Here is a 10,579-nt window from a genome sequence, read left to right on the forward strand (position 1 = left end):
GTGTTGATATTATCGGTCATCAATGAGGATTCCAACATCCAAAGAGTATAAAGCTTCTTTTTAGGAAAATCATGTTGTGTAGCGACTTGACGTCGTACATCTTTTTCAGAGTATCCCACATAACTTTTGCTGTTTTTATCTCAGAGATACTTGACAATATTTCGTCTGTTATAGCCAAGTGTAAATTGACAACAACATTATCATTCATCTCATTTCACTTTCCATCGTCTATAATTTCCACCGGTTTATCTACAATGGCCGTCAAACAATTATCTTTTCTAAATTGCTTGTATGTTGATTTTTCAAAGCATAAAATTGCTTCCATTGAACTTTGTTATCTCGTACCTGCTCGTCATTATGTCTACAATAATTTAATAGACTGGACAAAATAATCCCGTCTTAATAAAAAAATATCAAAAAACTTTTCTGATGTGGAAGATCAGTCTAGGCTGCAACCACATAGCATACTCAGAATTCTAAGAAATTTTAATCCAAGGCTGTGATACCACTTGTTGGTCTCAAGTGCGGTAATTTGAGATAATAATATATGAAAATAAAGAATAAACTGGACACCGAGATTTACGTGAAAAACTTCTAAAAATTATTAGGGTAAAAACCACGGGCAAGATGAAAAAAATTCTACTATAATATTTTATGATATGCAGTCCACTCACCGTGTTTCAAAAAGAACACACACTCTCTTAATACATGATAACAAAACACCTCACAAATATTATAGAACTAAGCACTCAAATGTTATTAGATGAGAGAAAACTCGAAGAAGTGATAATCTGAAATGAGGAAATGAGGCACCTATTTATAGTAAGTAGCATTTTCACATGTTTCACAATTAATTAAATGCGTTCCTTCATTTTTCCAACATCTTCCAACATTCTTAATTGCATCTTCCAACCTCTGCATTTATTAGCCGACACAAATTTATATTGCAAATTTTAGATTGTATATGAATAATAAGCTCTTTGAAAGATGAAGATTCAATAATATAATCATAAAAAACTTGCTTTCGAATTCCGGATTGTATGTTAATTTTCTGCACAATGTCAAACTCATGAACGTTTCATTAATTCTCGTTGTCGAGCCAAAGAACCAACTCCAAGCACTTGAATTGTGTTTGGATTAATGGATTTGAAATCGAGAAAATCCATAATATGTTTGGATATCTTTGAATTCATTGAATTTCAGATCCTTTCTTCACATTTTGTGCTATTGTTCTACAGTAAATTGACAGATTTCAAACCCACATAAATTAGAGTCACTTGAAATCTTAAAAAAAATCTAAATTATAATTCCTCTCTTCGAATCCAAATAATTCATTCCAAAAACTATGTTTTTAGGATTTGCGTACAAACTGTTGTTAGAAGCAAAATCTATTAAAAGGTCACGCATAAAACGAGGGTTAAATTACTCATATCGAAGTATGCGGGATATCATTGCACTAAGGTCGCGAGTTTTTTTTGTTTGATTATTTTTTTTTCCTCAAAAATAATCATCATCGTGTCTGGATCCTTGACGCCTTCATTTCATTAATTTCTGGGTGGGGAGTTGAATAAATTGCATTATTTGTTTTTGACATCATTATACTTTAATTATTTTCTTGTTCATATATATATATATATATATATATATATATATATATATATATATATATCTGATTATTGGAAGTAAACTTTATTTTAATTTAATTAATGATGAACAACAAAACATTTACATCACTTAATCGACAGAAAATAGAATATGACATAAAAGTAAGAACTACTCGCATGGAACATAGTTATGGTAATCTTGTTCGCAAGAAAATGATGACATAACACCTAAGCAATAACAGAAGCCTCCAGTGGTACCCCGGAGTAGTTAACTTCAGCAAGCTTTTCAGCTTCCCACAGCTCCGGTATCGCTTCCCGAAGATTATGAATACTTTCTAATGCGTAATCTGATCCCTTCACTCTCTGGGATTTCCCAACCTGCATCAACAACAAGCCTGGTTATACAGATTACTGTAAGTTGTGATGGAAAGACAGATTTCATGAGTTGTGATGGAAATACAGATTTCATGTTGAGTTTAAGCTACATGTTTCTGTATATATTTTCTTGAAAATGGAGTTCAAATAAGCAATAAACAAGAACTTGCCAGCATGGTGTCGAGGCCTATTCGTTTACCGGATTGAATATTGCGAATACTATCCTCGAAGAATAACTGCGTTATGAAAGAATAATGCGTGTAAGCATAATTAAATACAAGAAAAGGTTAAGCTTCAATGATTGGATATAAAAAGGGTAAACTGACAGTTCTGCTGGGATCAATGTTAGCGATTTTGAGAGCCCTTTCGATAGCAGATTCTGATGGTTTGCAGACAACTGGTGTCTTGGGCAATCCTGATGATACTACTGTATTGGTCTGAGAACAATGTCCAATAATGTCGAAAATTTTTCGAGGGCTATATGTAAAAGCACCAGAATATTGATTGGTTCCCATAAATTCAATTTCGTCCTCATCATCGGACGCTGCGTTTTTGTGTGTAGGATTAAGAGTTTCAAAGCAAATGATCCCTTCAAAACAGTCTTCCAAACCAAGTCTACTTAGAGCTTTAATAGCATGGACCTTATCAGCATTTGTAAATATCTGTTAATCAAATCAATCAAATGAATTATACCTTGCTAACGTAAATAATACTAAATTTGTGAATGCCACAAAATTTGACAGAGTCTTACAACTTTCCGTTGGGGTAAGCTTAGAAGAAGGCTTCGCAGTACAGAGTCGGGCTTAAGATTTTCATAAGGTAATCTCCCATGGACAAAACTGCACAATTCGGAGCTTGTGAACTTCTAGATAAAATCATCCAACATACTGAATTCAAGACACAAGAAAATAGAGTAATCCAGTCAAGCTTTTCTCAAGAAAATTACATACCCGTGATATTCATCATAGTCAAAATCATAGCCAATTGCCTGCAAGAAACACCGTCTCACAAATGATCTTTCATATGAAATTCAGGCTTCAGTCCAAAGGAAGATAAACATACCCTTAGACCAGCCATTGTTGTACCATAATTCTTGTATAGTAGATTACATAAATCAGGGATTTTGCTCTCTTCTACACCCAACTTTTCAATCATATAATCTGTAGAGGGATATACTAAATCACACGCCCATAGAGAATTTAACAAGTATAACACTGTGCAGGCACGAGACTTTACTCGAAAAGTCGACTACGCGTATTTTAAGGTGTGAGAAAATTACCTTGAATGTTCTTAAGAACAGCAGTAGCAAGACCAGAACTTAATGGATAAAGGGTATCATCAAGATCTAAAGAAGAAAAAAGAGCGTCGTCATTTGTGTGATGCAATTGCAATGTTAAAGCTATTTCTTAAATTTTAAAAACTCACCAAACAGAAGGCAGTCATATTTTGGCCTCTGAACCTGTCTATACCGGTCTTCATATTCCATCTTAATCTAACAATTTGAATAGAAAACAAATGAAATTATTAAACATTCATCGTAGAGCTAATGTAAAATTCATCGAATTGGACATGAAAATGCAGTTCATTTCTCAAAGGCAGAACAGACTCAGAGAAGACAAATTTTTCATGCACAACCCCTGGTATCAAAATTATTTCATTAAGATTAAATGGGCTATCACCACTCGTCTCGATACATCGTATAGATACAAGAAAAGTGTCCACCAACAGAAGTAATCTTAAATTAAGTAGCATATTAAGGAGTTCATAAAACAGACGTAAAAGACTTGAATAAGGATTTAAAAAGGGAGAAATTGTACATCCAAAAGAGGGAAAAATAAAATTAAAACGTATTCAGAACTTTTAAATACGTTCCATACTGACATAGAAACTATTAAATTCCAAACTCGCCCCCAAAATTCACGAATCACCCACTTTTTCCTCATCTGGTACCCCAAAACCAGGAACAAAGAATGGAAATGCAGATACGAAAACACGGACAAAAAAAACCCCAGGAATTAATGGAGAGGGCAGTCCTTTATTTATATGGGAAGAAAAAAATATTTTTAAATTTTACTCTCTTGACAAGAATCCTCGTTCCTTCCTTGGAAAAACCCTTTCAATCCCATGACCCAAAAGTCATTTCATCTATGAAAGTTCAAATTTCTTTCATTTGTCGATGGAAACCATGAAAATGAAAACAATGGCAAGATCCCAAATAGAAAGCATACCAGAATTTGAGAAATGAGGATCAACTGGAAAGAATAGCAGAGGCAGAATCTTTATTGTGCAGAGAAGGAATGGGAAGGAGAGGGGGGGGAGGAAATATGGAGGCATATGCTGGGTTTAAATAGACGAACCGTTGTGCTATTTTAAATTTTAAATTTGGATAATAATCTTTTAATAATAATAATAAAGATATATATTTAAATACTTGATGACCCTTGTTGTATATACCAATTTGCCCTTTGGGATGGTGATGATGATGATGTTCCAGTGTGTCAATGTTTTTAAATAAATGCAAAAATATATCAATAAGGAATTTGGCGTATCATTTTTAAATATATAGCTCAAATTAATTTATATTCTAGAGTCAATAAATTGTCAAAATTATCCTGAAAATTATAATTATTATGAACTAAGAAAATTATTTTGTTCTAGACGACGTTCACTTACTTTTTTCGATGGAATCCTCGTCTTAAAAGACTTGGAGTAGGTCTCTTATGAGTAGGTCTCACGAGTCTTTATTTGTGAGACGGGTCAACCTTATCAATATTTACAACAAAAAATAATACTCTTAGCATAAAAAAAATATTTTTTATTTTTTTTATGGAGGACTCAAATAAGATATATGTCTAACAAAATACGACCCGTGAGTTCGTCTCACACAAATTTTTGCCAAAAACTTGCTTACTAGGTAATGTTTGTTTGTAAAACAAAGATGAGTATCGTCTTACAAATTTTTTCCTATCAAGTGTTATATCATAATGAGTTTATAAGCTATTTTTATCGATTTTAATATTTCAATACGAAACATTTGTAACATATATACATTATTCTTAATTTATTATTGAACAAATTTCAATATTATTTGATATTAAGAGAGATAAAGCCATAAATATTCAGCTTAAATAATACTCAATTCCCCGTAAATATGTCTCCCATTATATTTTTTCAAAATTATTCTCCCTAATGTCTGAAAACTAAATGGAATAGACGTAACATAAGACACGATTAACACGTTTATATTAATTTCTCAAAGTTTAAAAAAAAAAAAAAAAAAAGGGAAGAGAGAAAAGTGTTCACATTGTGCATTTACGAGATCTTTGTTCACCAACCAACCGTTAGAGCGGTCTTTGATTATTACTTCACTTAAAAAATTATTTCATTAATTTTTGGTAATTAATCATTACATAAATGATCGAAGAAGATAATAAATATATATGTTTTTTTATTGAATATAAATTTGATTTTTATTAGATCCAATGATTACCCTTAAAAAAAATTAAAACATTTATATTAACGAATTTGGAAAGTGTAGAATATATATATATATAGAACAAATAAGAAACTATATGAAAAATATTCATAAAATAAGTGCAATAAGTTATATTATTTTGCTAAAAAAAAAAGTTATATTATTATACTTAATTGATTACGTGAATACAAAGAGAAATTTTGAAAATAGAAGCATACGATATTTTATTCCAATCGATATCCGAACTAGGTACCGGGGTTGAAGAAAAATAATCAATCCATCCATTGTTTTTCCGTGTGCTCGTTTTCCATCTTTTCAATCAAACTAAACTAATCAACCACGTATGCACATACGGATTGATTCGTTTCATATTTATAGTGAAAGTTATACTTATGATATAAAAATATTATTTTTTCACGAGATGGGTCCGATCAGCAATTTGTTTGATAAAATTGAATTATAAGACGGTCTCACATGAGTTTTTGTAAAAACTAATCAGTGTCACAAAGTCTGATCACAAAAGCTTCAACCTTTATATATATAGTGTAAGTTCATATATTCAATTTTTCTAGAGAATAGCTACCTCATAAGATCCTCAATCATTTGTGATGAGTAATGACTCAATTTAATTATTCAATTCATTACTGATGTCCAAATTAATTATAATTGTCCAAGTCCGCTATACACTCCAAAAAACCCTATAAATAGGAGATGATTATCATTATTTAAGGGGGGATTTTTATGCTTAAATTTTTTAGCTCTCAATTAACATCTTTAAATTATTTTCTGACTTGAGCGTCAGAGTGTCTACTTCGGGCAAACCCTGGCGCCTCTGACGCTTTTTTTGTGACGTATCAGCTTTTACGCCGAGAACCCTCGCGACGCCCACTTAACAAGTGTTTGTGACGTAGGTAACGCCCCACAAATTATCTGTATATTGCCTATATAGATCCGTTTACCAGTCAGGTGAGCTCATTTACCAGCCAAGCGGACCAGTTTACTAACTAGTCGGATCTCACGTTCGCAGTCTACTCGATTCAATAATTTTAGATGCACCAATTTGCAAAAAATTAAATATAATAAAATAAAAATTCAAATACAACTTAATAAGAAAAAATTATTTCACCAAAAATTTATACTTCTTGTTTCAACCAATTGAGTCAATTGGAACAAACAAAAACTTGGATGTAGTAAGTTCCACGCGGGTACATTTTTTTTATATTATATAATTTTAAGAAGAATTCCAGCCGTTGGATTGTAATCTTGTGATGTCTTATATCTCCTTTCGAGAATTTTATTTTATTTTTAAAAAAAGAAACAAACAAAAGTGAATCATATTTTTATTACATGATTTGAAAAATATTGGTTAGTTGGGTAGCAGCATAAAATATTTTGGGCATTTTTCTCGATCCTTCCGAGCAAGTAAGCAAGCACCTATATTCTTTTATTTTAACTACTCGATGAAATATTTTCAACGGAGACAAATATCAGAATTCCGTCACAATCACCAAATAAAAATAATTGGCAAAAATTTGTGTGAAACGGTCTCAAGTTATGCAGATATCTTATTTGGGTTATCCATGAAAAAGTATTACTTTTTATTCTGAATATCGGTAGGGTTGATCTGTCTCACAGATAAAGATTCGTGAGACCGTCTCACAAGAGAACTACTCAAAATAATTTCATAAAAAATATATCCAAGCACATTTATATTTGGATCAATTGAAGTATTTGATTTAAAATTCACATCTTGTATTCATTGTGTCTATTTTGCTCAAAACTAAGTTGGAGGTTTCGAAACTAAGTCTTGTTGGTTAAACTCGAATACATTTTTCTGATTTATTATCGCAAATCAACTCTTCGACCTAATCATTTTGATTTCAAATGACATGATTCGAAGTTTTATATCATATCCAAATACATCGTAAGAAAGTTTTTTGATTTATCGTGGATGAAGCAATATTAATGCAAACTCAAAAATCCAAATATTGATTAAATATGGAGTGTACATCACTAGCAAAAGTTTGTCTAGATTAGGTTTGATATACACGGATACGCACAACTGTGTGTCATCTAATAACTAAATGTATCAATCTTCATCTGTTCGAAGTGTAATATTCCAACTTTCCAGCTATAAAGTTTCTCAGAGTTCCTTGGTTGTAAGGTTATCTACCCTAAAAAGTTGAGTCTCACCAATTATTAACCCTTCATTAAAAAAAATCCTCGAATTTTATTAAAAATTATAAGATTTGACTCTTCAAAATTTTAATGTCTGTCTCATTTTACATGCGAGTTTCTTATACAATAAAATTTTAATATTCTTTATTATTTCCGTCTTAATTAGATACGTATGTTTTCACACGGATTAAGAAATTTATTGGAAATATCAATTATACCAACTAACGTTTAGTTTGCTACATATGATATTTGCTTATATATTTGGGTCAAACGAATACATGATCTATAACACATCATTGCTTATCAATATTATTATTTCGAGTAAGTTTTTTATAAGACGATCTCACGTTTTTATATTCGTGAGATATGTTGACATGATTCATAACTATGTTGACAAGTAATATTTTTTTACATCAAAAATGATTTTATTTTATTTTTTTGATTTGATTGAGTCGAATACAAGTTTTACAAATTTGACTCGTTTAATACATTGAATACCAAAGAATAATATCGAACAAGAATCGAAATAAAATTAAATTCATCAACATAATTTGAATTTAATTTTTTATTTTTTTTTTGGTGGGTGGGGTTGAAATGTCACGAATATCCCCATTAATAATGATGTTTTTTTTTTTTTTATGAATCCGTCCGTCGTATGCTTCAATTATTTTATTTCTAGTTTCATTTTTTTTCCAGCTTTCATATCATTTTCCAATTATTTTTGGCCCACTAATCAACAATATTGTTGATTAGAATGCCGATCAATCTTTACAAAATAGGATAGGATATGATAGAATATTATCAACTTATGTATAATTATTTAGATATATTTACCAAAAGGGGCCATACGTATATACGTCGTCTATTTTCTCTTAGCTAAGTTTACCCTCATTTTTATCAGTAAAGTAATATATGTTTATTACGATTTTTTTTTTAAAAAATAGAAATTTGTGTGTTTTTTTAAAAAAATTTGTTGATTTGACCTACAGTTAAAATGATGGTATCTAACTAAAATTTAATATAACCGACGGTTCAATTTGCAATGATTAATGAAAGCAAGTAACAATGGTTATAAGTTCGATATCACTTACCAATATCTTATTGGACGAATTTGTCACACAACACTTAGCTCAATATAATTTATCCGACTAATATAATTTGCTTACTATTATGTAAGTTTGGACTTTGGAGTTTTTTAATACACTGAAAGATAGCGATTATGGGTCTCTCATCGGACAGTCACTCTCTGTTATTTATTTATTTATTATATATATATTTATATTTATATGCATAATTAATTTCATTTATAAAGCTTTTTAAAAAACTTTAGTCGTGTTTCTTGAAATTTAAAATTTTAATTGCTCGTACAAAATAAAATATTGAGTCCTATTAATTCTTCAAAAATTGAAACTTGTTCCCTAGATTAATTTATTTTCTTCTTTCAACTGGAAGAACAATAATTGGACACTTAAGATAAACATATATATAATTAAAGCAGTGAGTACAAAAAAGTAGCCCAAAAAGTTTTTTAAAAAGTGAAAAGAGAGGACCTTTAATTGTTTGTTAAAAGCCAGAGGAGGACGACCTCTAAAAATATTGTTTACGCTTCGTTGCTTTTGAACAACCCATAGACTTTATAATAATTAAAACGTTTTTCTATAGTTAAAGATTTCGTTTATTTAATTATTTGCGGATTAATAAATTGTTATCCAATTTGCTAATAAAAAATATATATAAGTAATTGAACAAAACAATTTCTTAAAGATAAAACACTAAATGAAAATAAGCATATTATTGAAAGTATGAATATCGTGTATACAAAAACAACAAGAAAACATTAACTCAAACCGAGGCTTGTAACAAGTACATCGTCACATCCGGTATGTGCTTCGAAGATTTAGTCGGACGACTGTTTTTCATGATACAACGGGCAGAGCTGTAACGATGTTGCACAAATCACCACACCGACGAACGGAATAGCACCCGAACTTTATCAATGGATCATGCAGAACTACGAGTAGCCGTAAACAGGAGAAGAAAGCTGGAACGAGGGACATAGCGGAAAAAAAAAACAGAGAAAAAGTGGCATACCCTAGCTAGACGTATTTTGTCTTGATCGGTCCGACGTTCGACGCACCTATATCTCGCTCGTACAGTTGCACACAAGTCAAGCTTTTTATAGTTCAAAACTACCCTTGATTTGCACCCGCAAGAAAGAAGTTCTTGACCAATCATTCTTAAACCTCCATAAAGTGTATCACATTATAAGTTCATCTATACCACTTTCATTTTCCTACGTGAGACAAACCCAATGTTCCTTAATTTTCATTCACAAAAATGGAAATCCATTAATACAAACAACCCAATATATATTATATTCATATATAAATATATAATCCAATATAAATTAACTTTATTCAAGTTTTTTAAATTAATTTTCGAATAATAAAAAAACAAAAATCCACATTCTCAATAATCAGTGATTTTAACCATATGATTGTAGGCAAAATCGTTACGTAGAGAACACAATTGTTTTTCTGATATGTTATTTCTGTATAAAAAAATAATTGTTTTTTGCTGCTCAATTATTTGCACTCATGGCTGGCTGGTTGGCTGATCGTGACCCATATATATATATTACTGTTGTTCTTGTAATAATAATCATCGAAGTCCTGTTTTTGTACGTGAAAGCTATGTTTGCGGAGATCCTAAATCTTGTTTCAACATCACACCTGCAAAATGGGAATCTAATATCTTAACCAACATTAATTAATTCATACTGTATTTTATTTTCTTCGTAGGGGCCTTTTTATATTTTCTACCTAATTAAATTTATAAAATAATCATCATATATATATATATATACATTATATTTTAAAATAAAATAATAATGTATATTTTAAAATAAAATAATCGACTAACGTATATTAACTCAGTATAATGGATA

General features: G+C 30.5%; 1 protein-coding gene across 1 annotated transcript; it reads right to left on the reverse strand.

Annotated features, from left to right (window-relative positions):
• Positions 1-1,673: 1,673 nt before the first annotated feature.
• On the reverse strand, positions 1,674-4,340 carry LOC142540210 (suppressor of disruption of TFIIS-like). Its single transcript, XM_075646189.1, has 9 exons — positions 4,208-4,340; positions 3,405-3,471; positions 3,259-3,324; positions 3,042-3,139; positions 2,930-2,967; positions 2,731-2,818; positions 2,306-2,641; positions 2,150-2,215; positions 1,674-1,982 (listed from the first exon to the last, which is right to left on the reverse strand). The coding sequence occupies exons 2-9, from the start codon at positions 3,463-3,465 to the stop codon at positions 1,833-1,835; spliced, it is 903 nt and encodes a 300-aa protein (XP_075502304.1). The 5' UTR covers positions 3,466-3,471; positions 4,208-4,340; the 3' UTR covers positions 1,674-1,832.
• Between the last annotated feature and the right edge of the window lie 6,239 nt (positions 4,341-10,579).

The sequence above is a fragment of the Primulina tabacum genome, chromosome 3 (genome assembly GCF_025594145.1).
Source record: "Primulina tabacum isolate GXHZ01 chromosome 3, ASM2559414v2, whole genome shotgun sequence".
Taxonomy (NCBI): domain Eukaryota; kingdom Viridiplantae; phylum Streptophyta; class Magnoliopsida; order Lamiales; family Gesneriaceae; genus Primulina; species Primulina tabacum.

Excerpts from the sequence above, each read along its gene's own strand:
- LOC142540210 (XM_075646189.1), bottom strand. The coding sequence starts at position 3,465 with ATGGAATATGAAGACCGGTATAGACAGGTTCAGAGGCCAAAATATGAC. Across the intron at positions 2,642-2,730 it reads GCTTACCCCAACGGAAAGTT|ATATTTACAAATGCTGATAA; the intron begins GTAAGACTCTGT and ends TTTGATTAACAG. Across the intron at positions 2,216-2,305 it reads ACATTGATCCCAGCAGAACT|TTATTCTTCGAGGATAGTAT; the intron begins GTCAGTTTACCC and ends TTCATAACGCAG.